The 18,510-nt window shown below is 43.9% G+C and overlaps 2 protein-coding genes across 4 annotated transcripts in view; one reads left to right on the forward strand and one right to left on the reverse strand.

Moving 5' to 3' along the window:
- The window catches only part of wnt5b (wingless-type MMTV integration site family, member 5b), a 71,273-nt gene that overhangs the window by 17,894 nt on the left and 34,869 nt on the right, over positions 1 to 18,510 (reverse strand). Inside the window, exon 2 of one of the 3 annotated variants that reach the window (XM_068731344.1) lies at positions 17,354 to 17,444. The exons of the other annotated variants lie outside the window; for them this stretch is intronic. The gene's annotated coding sequence lies outside the window, so the exon portion shown is untranslated. The remainder of the gene's footprint in view (positions 1 to 17,353; positions 17,445 to 18,510) is intronic. 3 annotated transcript variants of the gene reach the window in all.
- fbxl14b (F-box and leucine-rich repeat protein 14b) lies at positions 9,369 to 13,032 on the forward strand. Its single transcript, XM_068731400.1, has one exon. It carries the CDS (start codon positions 9,959 to 9,961, stop codon positions 11,159 to 11,161), a length of 1,203 nt encoding a protein of 400 aa, XP_068587501.1. The 5' UTR covers positions 9,369 to 9,958; the 3' UTR covers positions 11,162 to 13,032.

The following is an 18,510-nucleotide window of genomic DNA, read 5'->3' on the forward strand; positions in this document are numbered from 1 at the left end:
ATGTGCTTACAGATGAAAAAGTAAAGTACTCATATTTCATAAAAATGGCCCCACTGTTATACTATGACACATTATATTACTCAAAATGTAAGTAGAGTTTTACTGATGTAGCTGATGACAATGGAGGTAATAATTAAAAAAGATTTATACTGCCGGGTAGTTTAATATATCATAAGCTTGTGTTTTGTGTGTAAATCAGTACAAATAAAAAAGTACTTATTCTGCAGTAGAAGTAGCATGAAATAAAAATACTTATGTAACGTACAAGTATCTCAAATCTGTACTTAGGTACATGTCCACCACTGCTAACAAATTGTAAATTTGAGTGGTGAATATGTATTCATTTCACATTACCTATATAATGTGAGGCGTGATATTCTACAACAACTAGCAACCTGAACATCTTTTTTTTGCATTTGACACATAAACAAGTTTCTGTTGTTTTTCTTGCAGCCTCCATCATGGGGTCAAAGGTCAAGAACAGTTCAGTTGGGCAGATGTTTGTATATAGAGGGGGTTCAACCACCAGTTGTGGGAAAGTCTAATCCATAATCGTTCCCATATTCCAAACACACACACACAAAACACATTATAACTACAACATGAAGGGTTCACAGTGTTTTTTTATCCTTAAAATCATTCCTTAGAACAGACGCAGGGATACATGCCAAGTTTGTGCAGACACATGGATACATTTGTAAGAACTCAAAGCTAGTGTGACCGCAGCAAACCCATGGGATGATGAAACTACCTGCTTCTCTTTCTGCATACGATGTGCATCTCTTTCTTGGTCCGTCTCTCGGTCGCTCTCATGTCTTTCTTCCTTTTGTCTGTTCCTTTTCCAAAAACACACATATGCAAGCGCACACACACATACGTGCAGCTACAAACTGCCAACTGCAGCTGCCTGCTGGGAAATTTACTGCTTACACACACACACACACACACACACACACACACACACACACACACACACACACACACACACACACACACCCTGGGGGAAATGCAGTGGGACTTGGAAGCAGCTGAGAGGGGCTTTGGAGAGGCCTTGGGCTTTCTATCTGTCTCTTAGTTTTTTTTTCCAATTTACATGTGTGGTTGTGTGTATGATGTCTTATGGAAACCAGTCCTCTTTCTGTTTTTCTCCTCCTCTCCTCCCACATTCTCTTGTCCCCTTTTTCTGTCCTCTCTTCGTAAGGCTTGCTCTCCCCTCTCCTCTTTCAGCCGCTCCATCTCTCTCCCCCACCCGACTCTCTGTCCATCTCCTCCCTTCTTCCCTCCATCCATCCTTCTGTCAGCTGGCAGAAGATGAGTCATGCCTCTAGCTGGGAGGCTAAAACTCTCTCTCCCTCTAAATATATCTTCTCTCTACTTCTCCTTCCCAGTCTTTCTATGTCTCTTTTCTCCCTCCTTCTCTCTGCGCTGCATCACCATCTGTCTCTCTGCTTTGTTCTGTCGCTCTACTATCAAGCTCTCTCCTCCTTCCTCTCTCCATTTCTCACATGCTTCTCTTACTGAAAGCCAGATTCATCAGCCATTTATGTTTCTATCTGTCCCTCTCCTTCTCCCTCGCTTTCTCTCTCTCCAACAGTGTATCCAGGCACCTAAAAAAGCTGTTCTCACGCTCCCTCGTCTCTCAACTGTGATTTTTCGAAACACGCAGACTCTCCTTTTACTCTCCCCATTTATAGTACTTCACTCCTTACATGTCTGTATATAGCGGTCTATGTACTCATGCTTTTCATATCTTGAGTGCATTGAGAGCTACTGATAAACTGACATTCCATTTGTCAACATACTTTAGATCTATAATGTAAACGCGAGGTATTGTGGCTGCATGGAGATGACGTGTTCAGATTGGGTTATTTTCATGATGCAGTTCAAAATGAAACATGCTTTTTGCTAAAAAACTAAGCTTTTTTACACCAGTGTTACAAACTCAAACATGTGAGGTTAATGAAATTTCACACTAACACTTAAAATCCAATGAAAATGGAAAACAAAATGCAGTCTACTGTCATTGACAGGATAGCTGATGTAGCCTAAATCTTATTTTCAGCAAAGAGAACACTAACTAACTTTAACAGTTAACAGCGAAGCCAATGCCAGCAAGCATCCACTGCCACGTCAACGTGTTACATAGCGGCGATCCCTACATTAAAGTGTTTAACAGTTTGTTTTACAGTAGCTACCGGGGCCATGTGTGACAATTACAAGGTGATGGATGCTGCCTTAAAACCCTTTTTCCATATTTCCAGTCGCTTGCTGAGTCAGTCGCTTTAAAAACATCCTCATTGGGCAAACTGACTGCGAATATGCAGGAAAACAACAAACTTCTGCCGTATGTTGACTACCTGTTATACTTTTGTGGAACATTAAAATGTTTATCTGGGACACAATGTGTCAAAGTAGTGTAACAGCAGCACAAGTAGAGCAGTTTTTATCTTGTGTTTGCCAACAACTAACATAAGCCAGATACACTTCTTTATTTCATTAGTAAAAGTAAGACTGTGAGCTTTCTTAGTCATAGTCTCCCAACAAAAGGGCTTGGATATGTGATTAAAGAATATAGTCTAAAGTGATTAATAAATGCAGACCGAGCCATGTTTGGCACCTCTGTGGAAACGAAGCAACTGAGAGAGCTCTGGCTGCCCTTGTTTGGCACTGGATTGGAACCATGGGATCAGCAAGCCGAAGGAGAAGCCACTGAGGCTGAGCCAGATCCCCTGATTCGCCCCTGGTGCCCCGGAGCTCCGCTGGTCAAACTACACTGGCCTCCTGATCCCTTCCCTGGAGAGATTAACACACACACACACATGCTCAAACATGTATAAACACAAGCATGTACTCACAAACACTGTCTGAATGACACACACGGTTTTGCTCTCTGCTTCTATCACCATTACACACACACACACACACACACACACACACACACACACACACACACACACACACACACACTCTCACACACTATGCTTCTAGTAAGCAAATTAATGTCAATTTCTCAGCCCTGGGTATATACAACTTTTTCTCTGAATACTTAACACACACACACACACACACACACACACACACACACACACACACACACACAAACACACCTACACACAAATTGTAAAACTGCACTCATACTTATCTGGTAAAGAGATGAACGTACTTATACTAAAAGAGGGACATGCACACTTACAATGTGAATCAGAGCAACTTTCATCAGGGGATGAGGCTGCGCTGGTCTGGCCTGATTCACTTCTCGTCTCTGAAGTCATTTGTTTGGTCTATAATTCCCCAGGAAGCCATGAGCCTGTGTCAGGTCATGCACACACTGGTGCACACTGGTACTCCACTCTGTCTCACAACATCACACGTTTATTCTGCGTCTTCTTTTAAGCCATACGAGTGAATCATTCAAGCCTTGTTTGAGAGGAGACTTTGAAAACTCCTGGTCTAGAGTTTAAATTTACAGTATTTCCAATACATCAGGAGAGACCACGCCCTCGGTCAATTTCTGTGTCTCATATTCAAATCAAAGGCATTGTCCAGTGTGAATCACAAGGGTGGCATGAACCCTTCATAACAGAGAGTAAACGTATCGAGTAGATGCCAGTTAAATCCTTTGGATTTTGCTTTGCTGATCATTCTTTCCATCAATCTTGCCTCTGCTTGGTCTCACACTTGCCTTGAGCTTCATTTAGCGATCTTGCCAACAACTCTGGTAATGGAAGCCTGTGTGTATGTCCACATCAAAAACCTACCTAGCGCCATTTCTGAGATTGAAAAAGAGCTGTTTACCACCTTCATGGTTTCGCGCACAAACACAGACAAACAGAGTTAAAACCAGCCGGATAAACACACACACACACACACACACACACACACACACACACACACACACACACACACACACACACACACACACACACACACACACACACACACACACAAAATATGCAGCCTATTCATGCCAACAGATGACAGAGCGCATTGAGAAAATGCCAAAATGCTGACTACTGAGGGAGAGAGAGCACAAGGCTGAAAAAATCTCCCGTGTCAGACTGCAGAGCTGGCAGAAAAGAAAAGCATTGTTGAGGACACACACACACACGCACACACACATTCACCTAGGCAGCCAGTGTGGTGCAAAAACTGGAGCAGGGCGGCAGTGCATAACAAACACACATATGTATACACACACACACATGCACATACAGCCTGTGAGGCGCTGTGGCGAGACGGAAGCACACGGAGCAGAAGTAGAGATTTAGATGGAGAGGGATAAAAGAGAGACAGAAAAATCTCCCGGCAGGGACGTCTTCGTTCATGCACATCTGCTCTTCTCCTCTCGTTAACCTCCATCATCTACGTCCGTCTTTTCAGCCACTTATCTTTTTCTCTTCTCTCCTCACAGAGAGTAGTAATACAACTAATACATCACGATTCATTGTCAATGTCATCCTGTTTATTGTCATGCTGACCGACACTTCAACGTCTTTTAGTTAGTGAAAATGTCATAGAAATCATATGGGGACGTATAACTGCACCAAAAATCATTGTGTGTGTCCCTACTTTTTACATGTTACAATGTCCCTACTATTACAGGTGAGCTATTTTAGCTGGTCAGATCAGTGGACAACAAGCTAGTTAGCTTAGTCCCGAAACAGATAACAAGTAAACGCACCCTTTTTAAAGAGACGTATTTGTATCGTACATGTATTCCTGCTCGTGTCTGTCAAGTGTCTGCGCACCACGCGTCTCTTTGTGGAGCAGCTTATACTTCAGCAGAGCAGGGTTGTATAAAGTTTGATGGAAATATGATAGCTTGTTTAAGTTCGGACCCTCCAGCTCTCTGTTCCCTTCAAAGGTCAGCTCTGTCAAAACTGTTTGCAATTTGTCAGCAGCACAAATTCACGTGTCATACATCGCCCGGGTTGAACTCAACGCCAAAGCTCAGCACGGACTTGTTTTGCCTCGTCGAGCGAATTCACGAATGCCGATTCTATTGAAGTGAATTGACTTTGGTTGGAAGTTTTGCTTTTTAAATTGTGGGGGGGACAAGGCTGCTCCATCAGAACTTTTGATTAATTCACTTCAATAGAATCGACATTAGTCGATTTGCGCGAGGAGGCTTAACAAGTCCGACAGCCGAGAAACTTCGAAGGCAGGTAAACACACACACACACACACACACACACACACACACACACACACACACACACACACACACACACACACACACACACACACACACAGGCCATGTTTCAGTGCTGCACAGGTGAAGCCCCTGTGAAGCAAGGGAACACCATAACAGCATAAAAGATTCATCACTTACAGCGTAACCTACAGTTGGTGGACATATGCGTGCCACACACACACACACACACACACACACACACACACACACACACACACACACACACACACACACACACACACACACACACACACACACACAAGCTTAGTGCACCTCAGGGCATTGTTACTGTCTGCTTTCTCTTTCATATGTTGGTGAGTGTGTGTGCGTGTGTGTGTGTGCGTGGAGAGAGAGAATCTACAGAGTCATGGTAATATCTATTCAGGAAGGTGTCGGCTTTCAGGGCGACGTGTTGACACACGCCCACGTAACCTTGGCAACCAGCAGTCGCTGCAGGGGTGAAGATGAAGCACGTTGTCGCAATTATGCAGTTAGAGCCCCCCCCGAATGATCAAACACAGACACATTTAGTCTCAAAAACACACACATGCACACAAAGAGACAAACACACACAGGATGGGTCACATGACAAGTAGATTCTTAGGAGAGGTTGTAGAACACTTTGGGCAGATGACACACACACACACACACACACACACACACACACACACACACACCTCTGTTTCTTTCTCTCCATCACTTCTGATACATTCTCTAAAAATACTCTTCCTCCCTTTTCCCTGACCCATTTCTTACTTTACCCCTCTCACTTTTTCCTCTCCCTTCCCTCACCCTTCCATCTCTCTCTGTCCTCTCTCACTCAGTGTGAATGCTAGCTAGGGCCCAGCAGGTTTTCTGGGAGAGGTATGACACACACACACACACACACACACACACACACACACACACACACACACACACACACACACACACACACACACACACACACACACACACACAGTGATATGAGGCAGACAGAGGAAGACAGAAAAACAGAAAAAATGCATGCTGTGCAAGTGCGCGCACACACACACACACACACACACACACACACACACACACACACAGGTTATGCAGAGAGAGACTCAGCTACTGCTGCTGAAGAGAAAAAGCCTGTGGCATATAGATCCGCCTCTCTGTTTCTACATCCTCCATTTTTGTTTCTATTTGTTTCTTTCTCTTTCCTTTACTTGTGTTGTCATCTCGCTGTAGAGACATTGTACAGACATTTAAAAAGTTTGCTAATAACCTCCAACACAACGCAGTGTGCGTGCCACTTCTAAAGCCACGTTGGCTGGGTCTTTTCTTCCATTTTGAACCCAACAAACATACATTCTTAAAAGGTAACTGCTGACAGAGCCAAGAATCAGTGTCCAGTTAGGTTAAACAGAACATTTGGATGAGACAAATCACATTGTGACCATGCTAGTTATTTTCTGAGCCCCTGTTTAATATCAGACTGTTTGTACAGCAAACTGACTGACTAGCCATAGTCATAATTTAGCCACATTTAGCTGGGAGCTGGTGTTTATCTCCAACTCTGCTTGTAACTCAAGGCGTTAACACAATCATTATAAAGCTTGGTATTCATGTCAGGATCTCTATTTTGAAAATGCATGACACACTGTGCGCCCGAGCACCAAGGACATAGGTGTTGGCAGCCACAGGGGACAGTCAAGTTAACTGCTCGGTTTGTGTCCTTGATGAAGTTACAGGAAATAAGTTAAAAGCAGAAAGGGGCATCAAAAATAGTCACCAGACGATTTTAGAATCATTGCACTTCAGAATCCATAAGTTTTGATACATTTGAAATATTCAAATCCATGTTTACACCAAAGAATTGTATGCTTTTTACAACAACAGCGTTCCATAAAGGGAGTTGCTTTTATGGCAACCTGAAATAGAAATCACACTACGTCAAGAGTCTCTAAATGGGCCTTTATAGACTTGTGAAAGCTGGTAAGACCTCCATTAAATGACTTCAATGAAAAGTACATATTTTACATTTTATAACACAGATGCTGAATTAGTTGTGATACATTTTTTGTCCTTAATCTAAAAAAAAGGGTTTTTCATGCACCATTCTCCTCCTCTTCTACGTGTCACTGTTTTGCACTGCCGATGCATCCTGTGCTCAGCGCCGCAAAAGACGATTGTGATCCAGAGCGCTCCTGTATCTCCAAATGTGTGCAAATACAAGTAATTTGTATTTGAGAGGGAGGGAGAATCAAACATGACCCATCCATTAATTTGAGAGGACCAAAAGACAGAAACAGAAGTTCAGATGAGGAAGATGATGAAGAGGAAACAGTCTTTAAAGTCTTTTAAGAGATACAAAATAAAAGGCTTTTTTTTTTTACTAAAAAGACTATCTTGTAAAATGTTTTATTTGTTTTACTCAGACTACTGACTTCAGATAAACATTGAAATATATTTTAGTACAAAAAAGGACTTCAATTATAAACATGTTAGGATGGCATCCTTTAATAGCCAGTGTGCACAGGAGGGAAGATTACAGCAAAGAAGAAAAAACATTTTCATGTACATATCTGACTATTGCTTTCAGAGAGACTTGAAAAATATATATTCGTAAGGAGAAGAGCAGAGAGGATGAGAAGAGAGTTGCTGTCAGTTGTGCTCGGCTGCTTCTTTCCATATAAAAAGGCCTGTTTCTGCAGCTCCTCTCCTTCTCTGTTATCCTCACCTGATCACTGTTGCCTCTTTCTTCCTCTCTCTCTCTCCCTCTTTCTCAACCTCTCTGCCACACTTCACTGGCTTCAGCAAACGGCTCCCCTGTCATATTATCTCACACACACACACACACACACACACACACACACACACACACACACACACACACGCTAAGAAGGCTACTATGGGGGTGAGAGAGGCTCACTGCAGGGGATGACAGTTAAAACTTGGTAGACAGAGTATAGAGAATGTTCTCACACATTTTTTCTGTGGCATTTGATCATTTGAATGCTTTGACAAGCAATTTTGAAAATATATCTGCCATAAATAGCTATTATTGATATACACGTACACACTCTCAGTACTATCAGCTGAGAGAAATGAGTTCAAGCAATACCAGATGTGAGGCCGCTGCTTCAAAGTGATTAGTTTGGTGCTTCATAATATATATATATATATATAGATCTATCTATCTATCTATCTATCTATCTATCTATCTATCTATCTATCTATCTATCTATCTATCTATCTATCTATCTATATATATATCTTCACATTTGCACACACGCTGGCAGTCAGCAGCCAAGCCAATAAAGTGTGTTGAAGTGCGTTTAGACTGATTTTTACTTTTTTGATGTACATTATTATACACCAATACAATTAGCCAATGAGTGTTTTGTTTTATTTCATGTTTTCAGTCAGACAGTTTCATATTTTTTTGGGGGGAGGTTGGATAAATGCATGCTGTTTACAGGAGACAAAGAACACTGCTCTGTATTCTGCTCTGTAACCGTTCTGGAGACCCGCTAACACTAATTCCACACCAACAGTATCAAGAGCAGCAATATCGCAGTAAAAAAAACACTACGCATTCATGCCAAGTAAGCGGAGTGAAAAGGGCTTCTCCGGTTGGCTTTCCTGTGTTTCCTGTGTGGTCCGCTCAAAGGGTTAAAGCCCAAAGTGAACTGAATTGTAAGAAGTTGGTTTCCAAGGGAAACTGTTCGCACCGTTCCAGCTGAGGCGGGACAAACCAACTGGCCTGACATGGAGGGGAGAGGGGGTGCCATGATACAATCGCGAATTAATATCGCACTGCATTATTTATAAAATATGAAAACACGTCTTTTCCGTGTATGAACGCGTACTTACGACGCTTACACCAACGCTATTTGTTGTCGAGTATGTTTTTAACACGTACCATTTATACTATTTCTTGCCTCCGCCCCTCCCGTGCAGCTAGAGTGCTGGGGTCCCTGCCAAGTCGGTTTGAAAAGAGCAGACAAAGGCTTCGAGCCCAGGACGCCCCTCTCTCTCTCTCTCTCTCTCTCTCTCTCTCTCTCTCTCTCTCTCTCTCCTCTCTCTCTCTCTCTCTCTCTCTCTCTCTCTCTCTCTCTCTCTCTCTCTCTCTCTCTCTCTCTCTCTCTCTCTCTCTCTCTCTCTCTCTCTCTCTCTCTCTCTCTCTCTCTCTCACTCTGCCTACAAAGCCAACCCAGCTCTATCTTTTCTGCTTTTCTATCACGGAAATGTTTTCTAATAGGCAGCTTTAATAAGAGTGTTGGTTTTATTTTTTACTTTCTTATTCTGAAATGTACGACCGTCTGGATCCCCGCTCGGCCGAGAGAGGAAGGCTTTTTGTAGGTATAATACAAGGAAGCGTCGTCTGAGCGAAGGGAGCGAGAGGGGGAAAGGATTGACGCTTATTCCTCCTCTCCTCCTTCTTCTTCCTTTCGCCCCCCCCCTCGCCTCTTCTTTTTTGGCGGAGAGAGAAGTTGAGGCAGGAATAAACGCTTTATTTTTGTTTTTCCCCTTTTTTTTTTAATGCATTTGAATCCTACTGCGCAACGAGACAGGATCACGTGGGGGGTTGGAGAGAGTTGGATCGATTTTGCACAGTTCAATGTGAGAAAAAGAGAGAAACAAACTACTCCTATTTCTTTTCCCCCCTTACTTCTGTGGATAACTGGTACTGTTGATACTTTTGCATAATTGCAGGAGAAGGGGAGTGGGTTCTTTTTTTGTTCAGCCTTGGAGGTGTGGAGTATTAATTCTTATATGCCTGGGGTTTGAAAAACAATGGAGACGCACATTTCGTGCCTCTTCCCGGAAATTTTGGCCATGATTTTCAGCTATCTGGATGTGAGGGACAAAGGCAGGGTAGCCCAAGTGTGCATCGCTTGGAGGGACGCATCCTACCACAAGTCAGTGTGGAGAGGGGTGGAGGCCAAGCTGCACCTCCGCCGGGCCAATCCCTCCCTGTTCCCCAGCCTCCAGGCCAGGGGCATCCGGAGGGTCCAGATCCTGTCCTTGCGTCGCAGCTTGAGCTATGTGATCCAGGGGATGCCCAACATCGAGTCCCTCAATCTGTCCGGCTGCTACAACCTCACGGACAACGGGCTGGGTCACGCGTTCGTCCAGGAGATCCCGTCGCTGAGGGTGCTGAACCTGAGTCTGTGCAAGCAGATCACAGACTCCAGTCTGGGCAGGATAGCTCAGTATCTGAAGAACCTGGAGGTGCTGGAGCTCGGCGGTTGCAGCAACATCACCAACACCGGGCTCCTGTTGATAGCCTGGGGCCTCCACAGGCTCAAGAGCCTCAATTTAAGGTCCTGCAGGCACGTCTCGGATGTGGGCATAGGACACTTGGCGGGCATGACCCGCAGCGCGGCGGAGGGCTGTTTGAACCTGGAGTACCTGACCCTCCAGGACTGTCAGAAACTGACGGACCTGTCACTCAAACACATTTCCAAGGGGCTGACCAAGCTCCGGGTACTGAACCTGAGCTTCTGCGGGGGTATCTCAGACGCAGGGATGATCCACCTCTCCCACATGGCCTCCCTGTGGAGTCTTAACCTACGCTCCTGCGACAACATCAGCGACACAGGGACCATGCACCTCGCCATGGGCACCCTGAGGCTCTCCGGGCTCGACGTTTCCTTCTGCGATAAGATAGGGGACCAGACCCTGGCATACATCGCCCAGGGGCTGTACCAGCTCAAGTCCCTGTCCCTGTGCTCGTGCCACATCTCCGACGACGGGATAAACCGGATGGTGAGGCAGATGCACGAGCTGAGGACCCTGAACATTGGACAGTGTGTGCGCATCACGGACAAAGGGCTGGAGCTCATAGCCGACCACCTGACCCAGCTGGCTGGCATCGACCTGTATGGATGTACCAAGATCACCAAGAGGGGACTGGAGAGGATCACGCAGCTCCCCTGCCTTAAAGTGTTGAACCTGGGACTCTGGCAGATGACAGAGAGTGAGAAAGTGAGGTGATTGGAAGTGTGTTTTTCGTGTTTCTGTTCTTTCTGTTTTTGGATGGGGGACAGAGGGGGACACGAGGAACAAGAGGAGGGGTATTAGATGGGCGGGTAAACTTCTTTTCTTATTTAAAAAAGAGAGAGAGAAACCTCCCTTTTCCCTTCTGTGTGGTTGTGTAAGGTGTGCTTCTCCCATGTGACCAATATTTTGTGTTCTGTTGGCCTTGCAGGATTTCAATTAGTGTTTTTTCTATGACTTAATATTCTGCCTGGTAGGAAGCAATTAAAACGTACTTTTGCTACGAGCTCGTGAAAATCCCTGTTAACAATTGCTTTGATCTCGTGTTGAGTTTTAATATCTGACATCAAACTTGGAATAACTTGTAATGCAAATCAGAAGAATGCCATTTGAATAATCTGCTTACTGGCACTTGCTTCCAGAAAATTCTTAAAAGTTAAACTTTGCATCCATCCAAAGTTGCATCCATCTTTTAGTTTTAAAGCAAAGTGCGGTTTGAAAACTTTTTTTATTTTTAACAGTGAGTTTGGATTTGAGACCTTTTACGACTAATTTCCGCTACAGCCATCACGCCTAAAACATTTGGCTACCTCGTATGTGGTTGTTTTTCAAAAGGGTGTATACTGTAAAAAAAAAACCACAAAAAAACAAGCGAGAATGAGAGACTGGGAGAAAATGTGCCTAAAGGGAGTGTGTCTGCCCCCTCCCCCCATCCCTCCCTCCATGAGCAGAGCTGGAGAAAGGAGACCAGGACACAATCTAACTACCTTTTGTTAATTTACCCCCATAAACAGCAACAATTTCAGAGAGAGAGAGAGAGAGAGAAGGGACAGCAAGCTGTAAAATCTATTCAGATTTTAATGACGACGCTTTATACAAAAAAAGGCAAAAAACGAAACATAAATCCGCTTGTGTGCGAGAGTTTCTTTTCCTTATCCTTAGGGATGAAGTCCAACTTTCACTCCCTTTAGAGATGTGTTGCGTTTCAAGCTTTGGTCAATATAAAAAGGAGACGAGATCATCAGCTTTTCCTTAGAATAAATACCTGTAGACTTCCTATAATAATACAATAGACGTATAGGAATATTAGCGCCACAATGCAAGATAAAAAGATGATCGGGCCGTTAGTAAACACATCGTACATCCATGTAAGTATGTTATAGGAATATTCGGTATTTCTTCTGAGGGATGCTGGTGGAAGATAAATGTCAGTGGATGTTGTTCAGAGCGCCGTACTTCAAATTGAAGTGATTTCTATATCTTATACCCTTTATTGATCGAAACAAATCAGGGTTTGTCTCATGGCTTTATTTTCCCACGTTTAACGGCAACACAGGTCGCATTCATATTCATGTTGCTCTCACCGGAGAGAGAGAAGGAGAGAGAGAGAGGAGGGTAAGAATATCTTCTTTTTCCCTCCTCTTTTCCTCCATCTCTCCCTGAATAAAAATACCCCCAATCCATTCTGAGACATGCTCAGAATAAGGAGCCATCGATTATTTTTCTTGCTCTCCCTCCGTGTCGGGTTACAAGCGGACTGCGTCTCTTTACCTCCCCATCTCTCTCTTTCTTTCTCTCACACACACACACAAACACACACACACACACACACACACACATGCACATGCACATGCACACACGGAGGCCTGTGTGTGCGTGTTTCAATGTAATGCAATGAACCTGCTAGAAAAATTAATATACGGATGTGCGTCCTGCTGAAAAAGCTGCGTGTGTGTGTGTTTGTAAAATAAAAAAGATGTACTGTATATTATGTTTGTAAAGAAGAAAAAAATGCAGAATCCCAAAATTAAATTGTTTTATATTCTTACGGTTAAAACAATTAAAGATATTTATATAATGAACGAAAAGAGCGGTGTGGACTACTTTTGTGTAGCTGTAGCGCTCCAGTGTTGTCATGCTGTCTGTTTTTTATTTTTTCATTTTGACATTGTTTATTCCCACAAGACACTCACACCGCTATGGTCTTGTTCTACAATCATGTTGTCCATAATCAGGCGCATTTAATACAATAAGGGCTGTTATTGTAATGTATTGGTCCTAATAGCCGCCCACACATTTCTGAGTATTGTCCCTGAACGGTCCAGCCGTGCCTCTCTGAAGAGCTGGAGAAAAAAAGAAGGAGAAATCTGTTGTGTTGTTTTATTATTTACGAGGAGATTCAAAATGGATGCTTGCCGTCTTGATTTGGCTGCAGTGCCTGTGTAATTAATTATCACCAGGGCGTTTATTATAGGAAGCTGTTCTACCCTGCTGACTTTTTTAATCATCAACGTCTGGTTGTTTTTTTTTACCCTTAAATGCAGCAAATACAGGAGTTTCAGCTCAACTGGTAGCGGCCGAGTTTTACATTTAAAGTGTCAAAGCCCAAAGTAGGTTAAGGGCTGTGTGTTGGTGGATTTCATGGTTTGCATGGAAGGTTCTGGGTGTTAGTTTTGGTTATTTTTGCAGTGTTTTATTTCACATGTGGCAGAGCTGCGTCTGTGCTGCTGCATGTGTGGAGTAATGAGATCTAAAGTTGGTCAGAGCAGATTTCCCCCATTCTGCTTTCTATCAGGACGTGTCCTGTGTGTGAAGTGACACACACACACACACACACACACACACACACACACACACACACACACACACACACACACACACACACAGGGTTGCCAGACCAGTCAGTAGCCATTGTCTGTCTTTAGAAGTTAGGAAGGCAGGTTCTGGTGGGGGATTTTTTTTCTTTTCTTTTCCTCTCTTTCTCTTCCTCTTGTTCAGTCACGCATACCAGATCCGAGACCAGGCAGGAGACCACCCCCCCACCCCCTACAACCCCACACGCACGCACGCACACATTTTAGCATTCCACACCATCATTCAAAGCATTTAAGCACTCTCCCTCCCCTGACTCTGTCCATGGGGATTTGGGGATAAAGGCCAGCAGAGGGATTGTTGACCACAGGGACAGAGGGAGGCAGAAAGAAAGAGGACACACACAGAGAGAGAGAGAGAGAGAGAGAGAGGGGGAGAGGGGGGGAGAGAGAGAGAGAGAGAGAGAGAGAGAGAGAGAATGTCAGTGTTTGCTGTTTCTTAACTTTGCTTTAGCTGGCCTTTGGTCTTGTGCAATAACTCTGCAATGAGTGCACACTAAGATGTGAAAGATTTGTCTGTGGCGTTTTTGTGCTGCTTTATCCCAGAAACATCTGAGAATCAGTTTGCAATAACAATAGAAATAATATTTTGCAGACTTAACAGTTGAGCTACGAATGCTTATGTATTTTGCCCATACAGTGCTCTGTGCCTTATAATGACTACCGACAAACATCGTCAATCTGTACGCCGGCTTGTCGGTTTGGTTGCCACATCAAGGCAACAAAGAGAAACAGAAGGGAACTCAAAAGGGAAAGCTGTGCAATTGGAGCTTAAACAATGATAAATGAATAGAGAGTGATGGGAGGGGGAAAACGTCGCCGATTGTTTCTTTATGATTTGACATTTAGGTCTGCAGACCTTTCCCAACAGATACAGGAGACTTAACCGGACAAGGTCACATCACACGCTTCTACAGAGAGGTCCGCAAGGCTGAAATGTAGACGGACAAAGATACAATCAGCTGCATTCAAATGATAATGTGATACTTTATTAATCCCCATAAAGAAAATCTCTTTTTGTCCGCCACCCTCCACAGGGAGGTCAGAGGTCAGGCTCGGCTCCAGAACCCCACTGCTGGAGCAACCGGGGAGGGTGGTGTCTTACCCAAGGACACATCAGCGAGGCGGAGGGTTGTCATGTTTTTAACGTTAGGTCACCTTGCCTCGCTGTCCTCCCTTGCTGTGTGTTTGTGAGTCCTTGGAGGTGGAGCGTGGCCACCTGTGAAGCGCCGATTCTAAAATGATGAAACTCTTTTTTTTTTGATGACACAATTCTTCCTGTGAGGGGGACGCAAACCCGTCCCTCGTTGCGTAGGTTGCCGTCTCAATTTGCATTTTGAATACAGAGAGCTGATTGTGAATTGAGCTTTGGAGTTTCGCTTTTGTCATTCTACACTTCCACACTTCCTCCTCTTTAGCACAGTTCCGCTTTCCTTTTGTAACAGTTACACACATTTACACCCAGTGAATCCACTTTCCTGCAGATGAAATTCTTCATTTTGATTATGCCATCTGAATGTAGTTTGTAGTTTTCAGATTCAAGCACAACATTTCAATAGTTTTGAATCCAACAAATGGGGAAAAATGGGCTTGTTCACTTTCTCGACAAGAGTTAGAAGAGAAGATTAAAACCACTTTCACATATCTGTCCATTGAATGGGAAGTTGGAGCCAAGAGACAATTAGCTTAGCATAAAGACTGAAAGCAGGGGGGAAATGCTAGCCTGGCTCTGACCAACAAGGCTGGCTTTCTCCCCCTTTTTCTATTCTTTATGCTAAGCTAAGCCAACCAGCTGCTGGCTTTAGATTCATATTAGCCGTACATACATGAGATCAGTATTGATTTTCTTGTCTGAATGAGCATGTTTCCCAAAATGTCAAACAATTCCTTTAAGACATACTGGGCCCGTCCAGGTGCTTTGGGGATCAAGTCTTACAGCTGTGAAGTGTTTACAGTTTGTTGTGGAGATGATCAAATGTGTAAAATACCACACACTAATCAACACATTTAACAAAACGTTCCGGAATGACTCGCCCACAAGGCTCACGAGGAGAAATCAACTACTTGAGGATGAGACTGAGAGCTGTGTGGATAAATATTCCAACAGATTGAGCAAGGCACTAACGCTGCCAGGTTTGGGGTTTCGTTTTTTCCTGTAGTAACTCTGTGGCAGCCATACAAAACTCTGTGCCCTATAAAGTAGCTGCATGGGATCAAAGTGCTCACCAAATGGCTTTATCTTTGGAATATAACTCGCTCTCGGTGCGAGTCACTCTTCCAATCCACATATCCTGCCTGTCTGCATGATTGACAGCTCACAAACAAGTTAATTCAAAAGCTTACAGGCACCCAAATTAGACAAAGGCCCACATTTCTGCCCCACATAGGACACTAACATGGGAAACAAAACCATTTCATGCCATAAATGCTGCTTTCGTGTTTGAACTTTGGTGTGTAAGTGAGTGCGCATTGGTCCCGTAAGTCGTAAAAGTTGAACCGTCACGTTGTGCTCTGAACCACATTTCCTGTCAGGCTGGGAGGAACAGCAGTGTGTGTGTGTGTGTGTGTGTGTGTGTGTGTGTGTGTGTGTGTGTGTATGTTTTACTGCTATCATTAAAGGAATTGTTCACCATTAAAAGGGGAACTGGGGTTCTTCACAACAAAGCAGTAGAGGTATTAGCAGCAGAGTGTTACTGCCCTCCACCCCCATTATCTCTCTGTCTTTGGCTGCGACTCCTTGTCTGCTGCGTTGTCTGTCTGTCTGTCTGTCTGTCCGGCCTGTGCTAGGCCTCTGCCTGTCTGTTTGTTGGCTTTCATCCTTTCATCCTTTTCTCTTTTTCTTCTGAACTTATCTATTTCTAATTTTCAAACTTTTCCTTCCCATGTCTTCGTTCTGTCTTCTTCTCTGATTCAGTACTAAACTCCTCACTCCTTCCTTCCACCTCTGACGTCATTTCTTTCACTCTCCTCTAATGCCTGTGGTCTCCCTCCGACTCCCTTTCTCTCTCTTCTTTCTCCTTCTCCCCCTCTCACCATTTCCATTTCTACCCTCCATCACCCCTCCTTCCTCCTCTCTGCGGCACCTGGTGTTGAGGTGTCGCTGAGGTAGACCTACAGTAGACGGCTCTTTGAAGTCCCTGGGGCCCTGGGGGCTGTGTGTGTGTGTGTGTGTGTGTGTGTGTGTAGGAAGCTTTTTTTATATAATCAGCAGCTCCAGTCAAGAGCATTCCCAATGCTTTTGATTTGGGCGTCTCTAACGTTTTGTACATACTGTATTTCCTGATTATGTGTAGCAGGGGGATTTAAATCCCTATTACTATTCCTTCTTTGCCTCTCAACCAATCAAAGCTGGACAGAAGGGATCATTTAAGTTTAAAAAAAAAAAAACGTAAGTAATGTAATGGGACAAAACTACTTTTTTTGTCTTTGTAAAATGAGCTTGATTAGATTCTATGAGCCCATTGGGATATGAAACGTACATTTTCTATTCAAATAAGACTGTAAAACACCATTATGGTACGGTCATATTGTAACTTACTAGGTTTATGGCTGGAACAGTCGGAGTAAGGGGGGGAGGAGCAGAGGAAAAATCACCTCTGACCTGAAGTCTGCTATGGTCAGCACCCAACCTGGAGAGAGAGAAAGAGAGGGGGCGGTAAGGCAGAGAAAGAAAGAAAGAAGAGAAAGGAAAAAGAATGGAGGGAGAAACAGATGAGGTTGGAGAGAAAGAGAGGAGAGAGAGAGAGAGAGAGAGAGAGAGAGAGAGAGAGAGAGAGAGAGAGAGAGAGACAGAGAGAGGAATCTGTGAGTCACTGTTTAACTGTGGGCTGCTAAAAGTCGGCTAGCCATGTTAGAAATACCGTCTGGGCACAAACACACACACACACACACACACACACACACACACAGACCCACCCACGCACAAACTCTTCCAAAATACAGAAATCTGCCTAATATTCAACAATGGCTGGCACAACACCCACCTATACTTAAACACACACACACACACACACACACACACACACACACACACACACACACACACACACACACACACACACACACATTAAAAGTTAATGCTAAAGTCCTGCTTCTACCTCTCTCAGACGTCGCTGCCCAACAGACCAGCTAATTATTTTCAGTAGGACAGCAGGCACGCACACACCTCTGCTGCACATTCCTCAGAAAGTAATGAGCTGCTTTTCTACAAAGGTAAGAATTTAGGCGAAGGTCAGAAATCATTCTCACCATTTTAGAAAGTCGAACTCTGCAGCAAAGAAGGACCAATTACATCATCCAACCCCAAAGTGATTAACTATTTATGATTTTTCTCTGAAGAAGTAGGTGGATCACAATTAGCTCTTTCTCTACAAGAACAACCCACAGTGTGGTTTGAACTGCAGCTTAGGCAACATGATTGTCCTTCTTCAGCTGACTCTGTGACTACATGTCACGGTAACATGCATAATGCGAGCATGTTTATAATAACCATCTGAGGTTAGCATCGTAGCATGCTAACATTTGTTAATTACCACTTAATGCAAAGTACAGCTGAGGCTGATGGAAATGTCCTTAGTTTTGCAGGTACGTGGTCATAAACAAAAGTACTGGGTAAATTAAAACGTTGACCTGATGATGAAGCTATGAAAAGTCATCATCATAGCAGCCTGGCTAAACCATCACAAGTTACACAAG

Source organism: Cebidichthys violaceus, unplaced genomic scaffold (genome assembly GCF_023349555.1).
Source record: "Cebidichthys violaceus isolate CVI_PGR_0920_01 unplaced genomic scaffold, fCebVio1.0.p SCAF_51, whole genome shotgun sequence".
NCBI lineage: Eukaryota > Metazoa > Chordata > Actinopteri > Perciformes > Stichaeidae > Cebidichthys > Cebidichthys violaceus.

Bases quoted from the DNA above. Each gene is read 5' to 3' on its own strand.
- fbxl14b (XM_068731400.1), top strand. From the start codon at position 9,959: ATGGAGACGCACATTTCGTGCCTCTTCCCGGAAATTTTGGCCATGATT.